Consider the following 16,014-nt stretch of genomic DNA (forward strand, 5'->3'; position numbering starts at 1 on the left):
GCTGACACTTACATTGTAGTATAAGAATGACTGAGCATGAAATATCAGACAAATTACATCTTTTTGTCATTATCTCACCCTCAGTTTTTGTCATTCGTATGTAAAGCAGCTGAGACGTTCTGTCTGCGCTGAGTAGTTGCAGGCATACGAAGCGCAGTGACATGTGTGGATGGTGGAAACTATAGGCGGGCTGGACTAAACTGCACTGAAAGCAGTGACAAAGGCGATTAAGGTAAAATGCCTCTAGCACAGATGTGTGGCTGTGTGTTGTCTCTGACTGATGTGTATTTCGTTGCACATGTCTGTGTGTAAATGGATAGTGGCATGGCATATTTCAGTGTGTGTATGTGTGTGTGCGCTGAGATGTTCTCTTGGCTCTCCCAGCCCTTGTCAAGAAGAATTAGGGCAGCTCTCTTAGAGAAGCGGAGAGAGAATACAAGCTGCTGATGCTTCCCTTCAGTGTGTGTGTGTGTGTGTGTGTGTGTGTGTGTTAGAAAGAGAGAGAGATTGGGGGTATTGTGGATGCATGTGCTTTTCCTAATGTTCTGTAATAAATGGCCATCAGTAGTAAATTTAAATGGATCAGCAAAGAATGCAGATGGAAAGAATTGATGGAGAGGCAATAGAGAAATAACACAAAAGAGAGGAAGAGACGCAGGTACCTGTAGCACTGTGCTCAGCGACCTGTTGAGAACATCTGAGCATGCCCAGTTCTCTCCTCTCGCTCCACATGTTTCCAAGAATATTCCTGGTCTGTTGCTAAGCACGTCTACACACACACCCAGAGAAGAGTCTTCCGCTGGTGGATGTGATACCCAAAAGTGAAAGGCCAAGAGAATTGGACCTCTATCTAAATGTAAATGCACACCAATACAGTATGGGTCTGATAGAAACAGCACATTTCAACTAGAAAACACTTGAATTAAAGCTTAAAATGTGACATAAAAATGATATGACATCTAGAATTTTTACGATATCATCAGTGTAAAAGATATAATTATTGCATAATTTCTCTTTTTTTAAACCTAGCATATGATGTGGGCCCTTAGAGTCTTTGCATAATATATGAGGTGTGTTAGATCTTCGTAACAAGCACCATTTAACAGTGTTGTTGGTATTAACATTTAATGAGTGGACTCCTAGTGAGGTGAAAGGGTTTCTTGTACCGCCGAGCCCCCTTAGTGTCAGTGCTCCAGTTTGCAGCTTTTTGCAGCTTTTAGCTACTTTCAGCTCACTGTGGTTTTGTGGTTTGGCAGGTCGTCCTCAGAGAGGAAAACACTTTCTCAGGGTTGCCTTGTTCTTTTTCTACTGTGAAATGAGTCATATTTATATTTTGAAAATTCTTGTTTTGGGATGTTTTGTTGTGTGCTTTAGGAGAAACCCCCTAAGGAGAAATTAAGGGCAAAAATTGAGATAATTGTTAAACAGGCACAGAGGCTAAATAGCACATGGAACCTATACGATTGGTAAAACTGGGAGGTAGGGGAATGAAACAGAAGTGTCTTGTGTAATGACCGAGTGTTTGCTCTGTATTCCATCTCTACTGCGAGGCTGAGATTGGACCTTGGAAGTCCATGTATATAATATATAATATAAACATGTAATGAATCAGGCTGCTTTTCAAAGGTAAAGGTCTTAACCAGTGTTATTATATGAGCCAGATCACAGTGTCAGGGTGGAAAGAGAACAGAGTCAGGTGTAAACAGAAAAAGACTGACACAGTAGCCATACACAATGCTTCCTGAAATAAAACAAGTTAATACAGTAACAGTAATGTCTGCAAAGAAAATATTTTTCAGAAAAAAAAGTGACAAAATAATTTAGATAGTAAGATCTGATAGCTTTTCTGTAATAATTTAAACTTTTTAAATCCTAACTTTTCAACTGTCCCCCCCTAGCATTATAAGTGGTGTTATTGCTGTTGCCGCTGTCTGTGAGAAAACCGCTGTCTGTGAGACAATCGCTGTCTGTGAGACAGCCGCTGTCTGTGAGATAACCGCTGTCTGTGAGACATTCGCTGTCTGTGAGACAGCCGCTGTCTGTGAGATAACCGCTGTCTGTTCTCCTCAGAGCTTACTAACAGTTTTCACAATCATTTTGGCTGTTCCACCATATGCCATTTCCACTACTGGCGATAGTAACTTCAGAAAACTTGCCTCAGTCCTTTTTCACAGAGAATCCTCATGATGCGGCATTTGCTTTTTGTTTTTTTACACAGAACTAACAGCTGCAGCATCCTGCAGCTCCGATTTGAAATTTTAGACCGTATGGCAGTGTCCTGGAGGCATCCGAGGCGTGAAGCAGGTGATGTTTTATAGAACAGCACCCACCTCTGAAGTGACATATACATGTCTGCAGTGCTTGCTAAACAATAAAAATGGCCCAACAGGTCAGTAACAAGTGTTTTCTGTCACTGTTCTATGGCAACTGATCTTCGGTCACTCACATAACATGTCGCAAAACCTTACACCTGTCCCACCCATGGCCCCATTTTGTTGGCTGTTCTTTTAATACTGACTCTGTTGCCAGCCAAACAACAAGACAACTCTGTCCCATTCACCCGTCGTGCCTTTTACGTAGAGCGTCATGGCTCCTGCCTTGAACAGGCAGTGTAGAAAGGGTCATTGATTCTCGCTGTTCTGGTTCTGCAATGGTTTCTGCACATTCTTCGTACAATAAATTGAGCCTTAATTTTCTTTGTACTCAATTGCAGACCGAAATGCATTGTGAAAGCCAGGCTTATAGGGAGCCAGTCTAAATGCTGATGGAGCCCTTATTTAATAGCTATTATATTATGGAATAGTCATCTACTTTACAAGAAGTTAAGCAAGAAAAAAGTCAATTTCCACATCGGAGCAGTTCTCAGCCCTACATTAGTATATGACCACTGCTATTTGATACTGCAGCAGGTGGAATCCTGATGCCGTTGCTGTTTGATGTCATAAATGTAACGTTTTTTGAGTAAAATCCTACCTTGAATGTACAACTCAGTGACTTTATCTTTAACTATTTGCTGAAGTCCTTATGACTTTCCTCAGCTGGCAAGTCTTGTTCAGACTACTTCAGACTACCTTTGCTGGGTATTGAATTAGGGTACATACAGGATCAAGAAATTCAATTTCTAGCTATATTTTGATGTCCACAGACCACTGACTGTCTGCTTTGTTACACAGATTATTTTTCATTCTGATGGCTTTAAATCTTTGAAAGTGTTAATTGATTTTCTGAGAAGAGCTGCAGCTCTCCTATTCATAGCAGCCGCAGCAGGTTTGTTTGTTCACTAACTAGTGGTGATGGGAGCTTTTTATCACATAAAACCTGAGATGCAACATCAATAATGTTTCCACAAGGTCTCTGCAGTTTTATTTTCCTCTAATCTGTCTCTTGGATTGAAATGTGCTACTTCAAAGAGATATAGATGCTTAAAATAAGTATGTTATTGAAAAGTAATTCACTAACAATACACTAAATATTTCCAGTAAATTGTGTGGGGAATCGCAAGAGTTGAATTGCATCCCTCTCAGCATGACGTTCGCCTTCTTTCTTTTGCTGGTGTTTGCAGTCACACATAGACTCTAATTTCAGATTAGTCACCATAGCAAAAATAGTGTGCTTGTTTTTCCACCCGGCGTTATCTTGAGCATTGCTGCTTCTTCCCCTACGTGTGCTCTTTATCTTGTTCATTGTGTAGTAGCCATGGTTTATTAGATCTGGGTAACCTATCATAAAGCAGTATTTAAGCAATAGTTAATGTGTATGTGTGACGTGGTGGACATCTGGGGTAGTTGAACTGGAAAATCACTAGACCATACACTGGTTGCTTCATGTGGTTCTCTGCTTGTGTCTACATGTGTGTAAATGTCTCTAGTTCTGTGAGGTGGTTTAGTCTCCATAGAGCCTATTCAGGTCACGGTCAAACTGAGGGGGAGAGAGGGAGAGTTAGGAGAGGCAGAAGAAGATGTCAAACAGAAGACAGAGCAGGAATAATTCTCTGGGCTCTCACTGAGAAAACCCCTTCCCCCCTGAGAAGAGGACAGAACAGGAGACAAGCAGACTTAGAAATAAAGAATACAGTAATATTAAAGAGGGTAACGATGTAAAAGCAGCAAAAAATAACTCAAGGTGTGTACAGCAAGTTCCAAGTATCAAACCACTGTAGCAGGACCAAATGATGGGAAATACCAGAGTGATGCATATCTGTGCCATAAATAATACCAGATAAAATCTTTGGATGAAAACCAGCCATGAGAATAAATGTCAGTTGATGGCACAGATCAGGATAACTTGTTTCATTATAATGATGAAGTGTCCTTTAAGGGGCTCTTCTTCTGTATACAATGTGTAGCAGCCAGAATGAAGCTGAATTTATGAAGCCATTACCCAAGAACTACTAAATGAAATATATCAGAGATAAATTGTTGTAATGGCATTGGCATGCATCCAAAAGTATTCTTATACAATCTATAGGTCATTTCAGGTAACTATTACACTTTTGCCAAGCATTCCCAAAACAAGCAATTTGGTGTTGTCACATCACCTCACTAATGTAGGTTGCCCAAAAAACAATGTATAGACTCATGCAAAACTAATCTCTCTCAACACTGACACTCTGCCTGTATTTTCTTATTTTGCTATGTTTGGGATGTGTTTGGATGCAGCGTGCAGGTGAAGTTGTGACTTAACATCCAAGAGACAGCTATGAAAATCATGGACACAGCAGTGAAAAACATAAATAGATGAAAAATGAAGTGGATAAAGCTGACTTTCGCTTTTGCCAAACATCAACCAACAATCCCTGCGTAGCATACCATTAAAGCTAATTAATTACAAAACTGAATGTAAATACTGGAGTGATACATAAAGTACACTCTGCACAAAGAAAATTCTGATCTTTTGCTTTGGTAAAAGTACAGTGGTCGTAAATCTGAGGGGTTGTGGGATGAGCAGGAAAGAAGAAAAAAATGTTAATTGTGGACTATTTGTTTTTTTTCTTTTTCTAAGCTTTACTTTTTTGTGAAATGTTGGATAATTTGCCAGCTTTTGGCCTCAGTTATTTAAATGAAGCCATTTTAGAGGTTTAGAGGGCAAATCACTCTTTAGTGAAACTGCTGGCAGTTCACAGACATCTAAAAGGCGAAAAGAGGGCACGACTAGACGCTGCTTTGTTCTCAGAGGTCACAAGCTAAACAGGTTGGAAACCACTGGTCTCATATTTAATATTAATCTGAAAAGGCTGCAAAATGAAGTGGAGCTAAAGTATTTATTTCTGAGATGTAGATGTGGAGAATAAGTGTAAACCTGTAGAAAATAGATATCCTGTAAGGAACTTAAATTTCTACTTAAACACAGAAATTGTTCCCAGGAAAACAAACGTAACTACAGAGTAAGGAGTAGGAGAGAAGGAGTAAGAGAGTAAGGAGTACAGTGTAATAAATGAATGTTGACATTAAATATGAGAGAAGGATGTCTTCACTTATTTAATAAGAGCTTTGCAGGCCGTCCTTTACAATAATGACTATTTATAATAGCTGCAGCAACAGGCCTTGGCCCGCCCACTTATATGTCCTACACTTTTATTTTCTTAACTTTTATTTTTTCAGTTATTGAAAATAACATTTAAATACACACAAAAAATGGTTCCTTTTTACTGCTATTGTGCGAAATCTGGACCAATCACAACAGTTAATTTTACGTTGGCCCAGGCCTGTATGTCATGACACCACGCTATGGAGGTTGTACAGTTGCCCGGTTTTCTTGTGTTGTTTGTGAGATATTTTATGAAAAACACGAAAAAGTTAATTTAAAAAGAGCCAATTTTACTATAAAGCAGCAAATACCTAACCTGTTATTAAAGCATTTGATTTTTCATTTGAATGGGTGTATCAGTGGTGTAGATCTGGGTGGTAACAGCGATAATATTTCTTCAATCAGTTTGAAATCTTTCTTATTGGAGATTTTTACCTTTACTGTTTGCATGGTTACGAATTACAGTGATCCAATAAGATGTGTCTTAAATTACCCTAAAACTTTTTTGAATTGTGCAGAGATATTCAGCCTGCAGTGCAGTGTCTTACCTGACTGAAAAATAACAGAATGTTTTTTTCCCCAACCTTATTTCAAATTCAATTCATTGAATATATAACGCATAAAGACGAAGAGGAATTAGTTCTGCCTGCTAGCAAGTGACTCAAGAATAACCCAGGTTTTTTTTTCTCTTCTATTGAGACTAAAATAACCTATAGAAAACAATGCAAGACGGGAGTTAGAGCTGCAAATACCTGCTTGACTTTATTGTCTCTATAGTGCCTGAAAGCATAAACTGTGTCTGACAGCTGTGCTAAAAGTAAATCAAAAGTTAAATCTGGCTCACCCAGTAGTCTTTCTCTTTCTCTTCTTGCAATCAACAAATATTAATCCATCCAGATCATCCAAGCATTATTGTATTTCATCAAATAGAATTAAAATGTCAATGTATTGGTCAAAACAATCCCCAGGCAAAAAAAGAAAAGATAGAATATCACAGTATGTTTAATTTTTGCACATTGTGAGAAATATCCCTGTAGGAACTGCTTGTAATAAATACAAACTGTTGCGGATAATTAGCCATCTCAGCACTTAAAAAGATTTAAAAAGTGTGACAATCAACCAGACACGCTAGTTGCCCTCCACAGCATGATATCACTAATGTCTGTTTTAGTGAGACTACCAGTTGAAAACCATCAAAGGAAGGAAAACAATATAAACTTTGATCTATCCAAAAATTAAATCCTGGCGCCGTGCTCAAGCTGCAGCTGAGGCTACCACAACAATAAATGTAGCTCGATGCATAACCTAGAAAATAACCAGCAGCTTCTAAAGCCCTGCCTCATTCACACTCTCAACTTTCCCTCTCTTTCTCTCAGCCCATAGTCAAGCCTGAATTCCAAATAGAGTCCATAACGACAGAAATAGAGCAGCTTAAGACACACACACAAAAGCTTCCTCTTTTGAGACACAGTTTGGCACAGCTAATCAGACTGCCTTCCTCAGTGTGCAACTCTTTCACTCAACACCTGAAACGCTTCTCTCTCTCTCAACTCTGTTCTTTCAAAGTATAGTTTTCCGTATCTCTTCTCCCATTATCTTTTATTTCCTTCCTCTTCCTTAAAGCCTTCAGAGAGAACTTTTGTTTAAACTAGGGCTGGGGGATTTATCAAATATACTCGAGGTAACGCTGCCGGAAGCTTTAAGTCCACAGTAAAAACATCAACTCTTTCGGCCACACAAAATATAAGCACCATGTGTCCTGCTTTGATTTATTTAATTAAAACGATATATTTTCATTCTTTTATCATTTTATGATAAAAGTACTTTATTTAACTTATGTATAACTGTATTTTATTAAATTTTATTGTAACAGTAGTTCATTTAACTTTATTATATGACATTTAACTTTTTCTAACTGCATTTCATTGAAGTAGATGCATTCAATCATTTTGAAATAGGGAAAAAATGAGAAAAATAGATCAGGAGAAAGGGTAAAAGTGGAATAGGAGGTGAAAGGAGATGAAACTGAGGAAAGAGGTGAAAAGGTGAGCGTCACAAATATCACAGCGCTGATGGAATCCCTGCTTGTCGAGGTGAGTGTGTGTAACACACAACTGTCAGTCAAGTCAGTCAAGTCACCTCGAATGGCTGTCAGTAGTTGCCATGGTTACCATCCCCATTTCGCTGTTATCGTATGGCTCTCCCTGATGAGCAAACGCACAGAGGTGTGTCCTCCAGTGTGTGTGTGTGTCTGTGTGTGTGTGTAGGAGAGAACCAGGCGTTTGACATAATTACAGAGTTGTCATATCAAGATGCCACCTCACCGTCTCTCTGTCTGTCTGTCTGTCTTTTGTCCCTTTCTGTCATATTTTTGACTTCCTTCTCTCCCCTTCAATTAAGCGTCTCATAAGAAGATTGAGAAAGCAAATGAGCACGACAGAGCGTGTGTGTGTGTGTGTGTGTTTCCTGCCCATCTGGTGTCATATTTCACTTCCTGTAGCTGTGATTGACAGCTGTCAGAGGTGATGCGTCAGAGGCACAGCCACGATGGCAGAGAACTGTACTGGTATAGGTTGCCCCCAGGGAAGAGGATGCATGGTTTGACAGCAGCGCAGAAACTTTGATCAGATTTGAGATCAGTGCTATCATATCTGGCGATGATTTCTTCAGTATTTTGTTGATGCCCGAGATGTATTTTGCTTCTATATGTGCTTATGTGAGTGAGTTGCACTGTAGAGCTAAGTGTTTAAATATAGGAGTAAAGCTGACTAAAACTGTACGTGAATGGTAATTCCCTTTGCAGATAAAATCATAAAAAAAAATAGTCTGGCAGTTGTTAGAGATGTTGATTTATTTGCCCCAGTTTAATGTCCAGCTCATTTCAAGGACTTTTCTCTTTAGCCTTTGTTTAACGGTACATTATTACGATATCTTCCACTGTCACCTTGTTTGTTGTTGTGTGAAATTATTGAACCGCTCCTCTACTGCCATCTCTTCATATTTGGCACAAACGTCCGCTTAGACTCAAAGATGATCTGATTAGAATTTGGTGGTCAAAGGTCACAGTGACCTTGACACGTCACTATGACAACATTTCACGCAAATGTCTTGTATGGTGATGACATTTTATATCCAAAACGTCAAAGGTAAACGTGACTCTGACATCCTGATGATCTGCACGGACACTTTTCTAATCATTAATTAACTTCATAACTCAGGAACATAAGACGAGACATTTTGCCAGATGCTGAATTTTTGACACTAATCTCGAATCTCGGAAACTGTGGTGATTGTATAGATCCTCTGTGCTACTGTGGGAAGATGTTTGTTAAAGATTTACGTTTTGCTAAAAAAAAAAACAAAAACAAACACTCAACGCCTTTTAGTAAATTCCTTTTACATACATTACATATGTGAGTGTGGACAGGCATGAATGTAAACTGCAACTTGACTGTCTGGTGGAGCCACACAACCGCAAGTTGGTAATTCTAGTTAATTAAATGTGTTGTATCTGCTGTGTTGTTGCATCTTGTCTGCCAGAAAAATGAATAAGAAGATGAGAAGCTCATCTGTAAAGTTGCAAGTCTAGAGGAACCAACAGGGTCACACTGGAGTGCATTGAATGTTTTTTAGTTGCTAATCCAGCACTAACATAATTTGTGAGACAGAAATATTAGACTACAACTACACTTTGTCTTATTTCACCATCACTCTGTTATACTTTGCCTGGAATTAGAACCCATCAAGATCACCTTAAACTTTGAGTTCTTACAAAATCAAAAGACACTGAAACGCTATTCTTAGAAAAATTACATTGAAATGCATTAAATATAGACCAAACCATACTTATTTTACATCACAAAAAATCCCTGCACATTATAAATTAATCTGAAAGGTGAATGCGCTAACTGCTTGAAGTAAAATGTAGGTATTTATGTCTTTGACATTTTAATCACCTAATGGGGTTTCTTTGTGCTTTGCATCATGCGTGGTCTCAGCTCTTTCTCACTAATTGCCTTAAAAGCTGTGTAGGTGAACGCTTGAAAAGGGCTCTACTGTGTGACGTGTCCTTTGGCAGATTTTTCAGTCTTTTTCTTATTCATTTATCACAGCATCATCAAATATGTATACTGCCCAGAATCTGTGATTGATTACCATTCTTTAAAGGCTAGTTAAGACAGTCTTATATACATTTAATTATTTGCATGGTGACAGATTAGATGATAAAGAAAAAGAGTAATTAAGTGATTCACTTAGACTTAAGTGTTTGTAAGGGAAGATGAGAAAGAGAGGCTGCATCTAGCAAAGCTGAAAGCCTTGGGAAATCTATTGAAAAATCTACGTTTTTAGACACAAGAACTTCACTTTGCCATTAACAGCAGGACTCCTTTGCTTATCCCCAAAACAGATTTTTCTGACTTTACTTTGCTGAGTTTTCTTTTCTATTAAGAAATCCATTGTATTGTCATTTATTTGGCTAAAAAGACCTCAATTCAAAATGACACATTATTTTTATTAAGATTAAACTCTGTGCTAAATATACTACCTCACTCTTTTAGCGTGGCACGTTTATCCCCGCAGACCTCTCTGTGACTCGGATGGCAGCTTTTAGCTTTCCGCTGCCTGCCTCTGGATGAAAAGAGGGAAGGAGCGAGAGAAAAAGAGAGAGAGCCATGACTCATTCACGTTATCCTCTGAAGTGGAAATCCTAAAAATGTGTCTTACTCACACACTCGTAAAACGCACGTACACACAGCTCGTGCGCAGGGGGAGCCCAGGAGCCCATTTGGAGTGCCACCATGTGTGATGTGCTTTGAGCAGCAGCCAGTCAGAGAGTGCAGAGCCTCAAATCTTATCTCAGAGGGAGAAAGTGTGTTTTAACTAGGGTCCCTAACTGTACCTCCAGCTGTGGAGGTACAGAGTGGGAAATGACTCCCAGCCGACAGCAGTTTTGTGTTTGTATTTTTGAGCGTTTAGGTGTGCATTCATTTTTTGAAGTCCAGGTTTATTCAGGTGGTGTTAGACGGGGAAAGTAGTTTGTGAATTCAGACCACATAGCTCGGCCCCTTCAGATCTGACAACAGATGGACTGGAAAGATTATTTTGTAGATGCTAGATAATGGCATAGTTAAAGTAGGGCTGGGCAATATGTTGATATTATATCAATATCGTAATATGAGACTAGATGTTTTCCTAGGTTTTAAATATTGTCATATCTAAAGTGTTGCCCTCCTGGTTTTAAAGGCTACCCACAGTAAAGTATAGGGCTGTAGTTAACGATTATTGTTGATTAATTTGCCATTTATTTTATCCATGAATCAATTGTTAATGATGAAAAATGTTAAGTCTCTCATAGTCAAAGGTGATGTCTTGTTTTGTTAATCCAAACCAAAAAGATATTCTATATAAAACAGAGAAAAGAAGGAAATTTGAATGAGAGGCTGAAAATTGCATTTTTTGCTATATTTGAGTGTAAATTTGCTCAAATGATTGAACAGTTACTCTAAATTGTTGGCGATTATTTTCCTGCTGATTCTCCAATTGATTCATTGAGTTGCTGACTCAAGAAAGTACTTGGCAGATGAATTGGTATTAAAAATATTAAAAATATTTGCTGTTAAAGCAGTAGTTAATAGTGCATTTGTTGGGGATTGTTTCCAGCATATTAATTAGGTCTGAATGATATGGAAAAATAATCTAATTGTGATTTTTTTTAAAAACTGGATTTCAATGTGCAATATTTAAAAAAAATCTTCTGTATTACGCACAATACAAAAAGAATACATTTTCTATGGTATGACCAACACATTGGCTTATATACTGTGCTACACTCCTCTTTCACTGTGAGTACCAAAGCTTGTATGTAGCATTGTACAAGTTGTTTTCTTTTATCTACTTCCATTTGTATGTCACATGTAGAGCAAAGGGCAGTGTGCGTGTGTGTTCATGTGTTTGGTCTTTTAATGGCCTTTTTTTAACAATAAGAAAAAATATTGTGAGCCTTATCTTTTTGAATCCACTTGATTTCAGTGGCAACAGCATCTCCCACCAGTTGGACTGATAAAGAAATGTTTGATAAAGATAATGGCAAGTTACATAAGTTTTCCAGACCACTTTGTTAAAAAATGTAACATACATTCACTTATAGTTTTTCAGCACAATAATCCACTTGGTCCTGCGCTGTTATGAAAAATAATACACTTTGTGGAGGCTTTTTATATTATTTGTTTTTTTGGCAACACAGCTCGTTGTTTCTTAATGTCAAAAATTGGAGATTGTTTCACATCGTCACATTATGTTCTCAGGCCCTTATTTCTGCAAGTAGGGCTGGGTATTATTAGAAAGATTATGTTCCAAGTACCATTGCCATTACCTCCAAAGTGATGCCAATAAAGTATTTATTTTGATACCCTTAATGTAAGTAGTGTTATGTGTAGTTTGTCCATACTTTTGAACATTTCGGTAGCTGAACTGCCACCTTCATCAGTACACTGCGTCAACTTCACTGCACCACAGATTGTACGGATTGTAGCTGCTGCTGGAGTGTGAGCTCTTTGCTAAGGACAGTTGTTGAGAGTCCACCCATACACATGCAGTAACAGGGCTAACTGTTAGCGTCACATGGCTAAGGTTACCTCAGGATTATTTAGGTGTCTTCAAAACACAGTGTGAATTTGTTGGAACTGTCGAACGGCTCAGGGTTGGATGTTCATTTTTACTTGGTAGACATCAGACTGATGGTCCTTCAGCACGTTGTCTAACCTGTGTAACAGCAGCTACAAAAAGTTTGCTGATCGGGTATGGAGTTGAGGGTGGCTGGGGATGAAACCCTGGCACATATAAGATTGAATACAGGTATTGTTTCAACTAGATAAAAAGAAAATTTGTTTTCATGGGCAAGTGATTAAATTAGCCATAAAACCACTACATTACTACGCATGAATCTCCAAATAGCTGACCAATGAGAAATGTCTTTCTTTTTAGCTTATTCCATCTAATCATTCCAACCACCAATAATGGGAGAAAGAACAAAAAAAATTGGCTTTGTACTGACGCAGAACCTTCTGTCATCAGCCAGGCTTTGCTTTAAAGCATGTAAACAGGAGTGTGCAAGAAAGGCAAACATCTTAGCTGGATTATTGCGTCCATTTGTGTTTTTCTCACTGAGCACCGGCAACACAATAGGCAAATATGCACACGTAACTTGAGTCTGTTGTGTTGTGTGCGTCCTCAACCAAATGCTACAAATAAATGCTAAGTGATAAGTGATGACAAATCATCGAGCAAAGTGCCTTGACATATCCAGGATTTGATTTAAGTGTTGCTACAATTTAAAGCTGAGCAGGTGAGTGACCTGATGAGCAAGTCTGCGAACAAGCAGGAGGGACTGAGTGGATACTGGAGGTGTTTTTATTTTGAGAACAAACACAAGACAGTGTGACAGAGAGAAATATTGTGTTGATGAGTTAACACACAAAAAGAGAGATAAAAACAGCTGAAAGTGAATTGAAAGAAGAGAACTCCTACAGATAGAGAGGCTGTTAGTGGAAACCAGCTTGCAGCCTCTCCAACTAGTAATGGTTTTGGAGCTTTGTCTTACAGCCTTCCACAATCCCCACGATTTAAAAGATGGCAGGAAGCATTACCCACATTTTCATTCCCCCTCTGCAACCAGGAAACATCAGGGCACCTCAAATAGATGAAAGGAAGTAGATTGGAGAGTAGATCCTTATTCTTATCAAGGCCCTTAACACGCTAGAGTGATTTAACCTCACTGACAAGTTAGTGATCCCAATCTCTTCTCTCCTCTCAAGGTGCCATCATCATCAGCATTGTTCATCTCATTACTCACAAATCAGAATTAATGATAAAATCCTATGCCACTTTCAAACCAGACCATTAAGATTCCCCCAGCCCTCCTTCTCACTCTTTTTGGGGGACATAAATTCTTCACAATTTTCTTACTGTCCGTCTTGGGTGAAACTCAATGGTTGTTGAGACAGAAAGCTGACCAATAATTCACTCTAAGAATTATGATCTTAGACGTAGTGTTTTTCAAGCATGAAATGAGGAGCCATAAAAATCTGAATAGCCATAAATAAAGAGTTTGAATAAAAGTTAAATGACATTTTCATGACCTTAAGATAGTGTTAGTGGTGAAGGTATTTGCAAGGTTTTTGTCAACGTCGGTAGGGCTCTGAATGTTGGTGCTCCTTTGAAAACAAGTGGTTTTTTTTTAAGTTTAAATGCTATGGACATGGAGCCCATGTTAGTCACGTAGTTCAGTTTCTCTTCTCATTAAGTTAAACCAACTCTTTTCTGCTCACTGCGGGAGTTAAGATGAAGTAAGGTGCCGTGGAGAGAGGCTCATGCTCTTTTTTTTTTTAAAGAGACCACTGGTTCCTACGTTTTTCAGATGCTTACCTGCTACTTTTAACATCTTACTAATGTCGTATGAATTGTAATGTTGGTATTTTTTTTTTTTTTACTTCTGTAAAGTACCTTTGAATTTCTTGAAATGCTCTAGTCTTGCTCTCAATACTTTCCAACATCCCTACCCAACCCCACCCTACCCACGCCTCTGTATTGTGGCTAATGCTATCATATATCCAGTATTTTAGAAATATTTTGTATTTTGACACCACAGTTGAGCGTTTCACAGAGAGGCTGTAAACAAAGTGTGATGGTAACGTGCAGACCATTGGCTGACAGAGCACATATGTGTTAAAATGAATTCACCACCACAACTGAATGACAAATGTTTTTTCTTCTCACCAAGGGAACTATGTTTCTGACAACATTCCCCTTTGTGTCTCCACAGAAACCTGCTGGACAGGGACACCTTCTCCAAATCAGACCCAAGTAAGATCCAACACCCCTTTGTTTGTCTGTCACCCATGGTGTACAAGTTTGTGTCAGTGCATAATTGTTGGTTGTAGAATAGCCATAAATCACTAGGAAAAAGGTAAAGATAAAAAGAAGAGCATGCAGCAAGAAGAAAGAAAATAAAGGTATAAATAAGTAAAGAACACAATGGAAAATGCCAAAATAAGGAGACAAAATGGAGCGTAAGGAAGAAATGCATTAGTTAGAAGGTCTTTTGCCATATGTAGTCGTGAGTCACTCTTTATGTGTGGAAGTGTTTGTTTTTTTTTCTCTAAATGCTTGAGCTTAGCTGGAGGCGGGTCTGACTAATGCATGGACTAAAAAGCTTTTCCATATAGATTCACACAATAGGTGCCAATTCTCCTCTTTTTTCCCAGCAGTTAAAATCATTATAATAATTACATTAGTGCCATGCAAGTGAGTTAAAGAGATAGCTTGACAACGGAAAATAAGCTTATTCACTTTCTTGAGCTTATTCAAGAATTTGACGAGAAGATCAATACCATTCTGCTGTATGCCAAAGCTGTTGGCTTGAGACTCGTCTGCCAAGAGACTTTACTTACTTGACATCTGAAAACTTGGCTTGAATTCAATTGAGAAAATAATAAACAAATGAATCAACACTGAAAAGAATTATTATTTGCAGCTCTAATATCCAGCTCACATTCCAGTGTATTTCCCAAAATATGTAACTAGTTATGTCAGTCTTAAGATGTAATGTATAACATTTCTACATTAAAATATCTAAAAACAAACAGATTGCATACTTGTAGTATGGCAAGAAGAGCTTGCCGTGAAGGTTTGTTTGGTTTGCAAGTTAATGTTACTTTTGGCTGTTTTATTAGAATTAAATGACGTAGTGTCAAGATAAAATAAAATCATCATCATAATCAAAGATTATATTAGTCATCTTGAAGTGTGTGTGAATTTGGGATTATGATATCAGGATGACCAATACATACACAAGCACACACACACACTTACTGTTTTTGCAAACATAGTATGTCAGCACATTTACAGTAGCACGGGATAAAAATGACTCAAGGTGATGATGATGACAGTGATGAACACGATGAAGAAGATGACAGTGATTTACATGATGATGATGATGATGAGGAGGAAACTCAGACTTTACCCATTCATTTAGGCGTGCTCTTGTGCTGAGTAGCACTTGTGATTATGCTGAGCACGACGACTTCAGTCTCTTGATATGAACCAGCCTGACAGGGGAAAAGGGCAAGGAGGGAGAAAAAACGTCTGTGATACTGAAATATAGAGATACCTTAGATCTGACACTTGCAGGTAAAAATACCTTTAAAATGTGAAGATCAGTGATCCAAAGACAAGACCAACACTCTCTGGTACAAGTGGAAAAAAGTCAGAAAGCCCTTCTTTATACATAAAAGCCACAAAAGCATGGAGAAGTTATCTATCATAATATTGGTTTAAATCTATCTGTTCCTTAAAAATATCACCTGTGTCTATCAGACCCCAGAAATATGAAAAAAGATTTTGTGTGTGTGTGTGTGTGTGTGTGTGTGTGTGTGTGTGTGTGTGTGTGTGTGTGTGTGTGTGTGTGTGTGTGTGTGTGTGCATGCACAT

At 38.4% G+C, this 16,014-nt stretch overlaps 1 protein-coding gene across 1 annotated transcript in view; it reads left to right on the top strand.

Annotated features, from left to right (window-relative positions):
- LOC121961191 (copine-8) overlaps positions 1–16,014 on the top strand; it is a 100,323-nt gene that overhangs the window by 14,675 nt on the left and 69,634 nt on the right. The window contains exon 2 of the mRNA XM_042511078.1: positions 14,348–14,388. Within this exon, the coding sequence (XP_042367012.1) occupies positions 14,348–14,388 (41 nt within the window). The remainder of the gene's footprint in view (positions 1–14,347; positions 14,389–16,014) is intronic.

The sequence above is a fragment of the Plectropomus leopardus genome, chromosome 22 (genome assembly GCF_008729295.1).
Source record: "Plectropomus leopardus isolate mb chromosome 22, YSFRI_Pleo_2.0, whole genome shotgun sequence".
Taxonomy (NCBI): Eukaryota; Metazoa; Chordata; class Actinopteri; order Perciformes; family Serranidae; genus Plectropomus; species Plectropomus leopardus.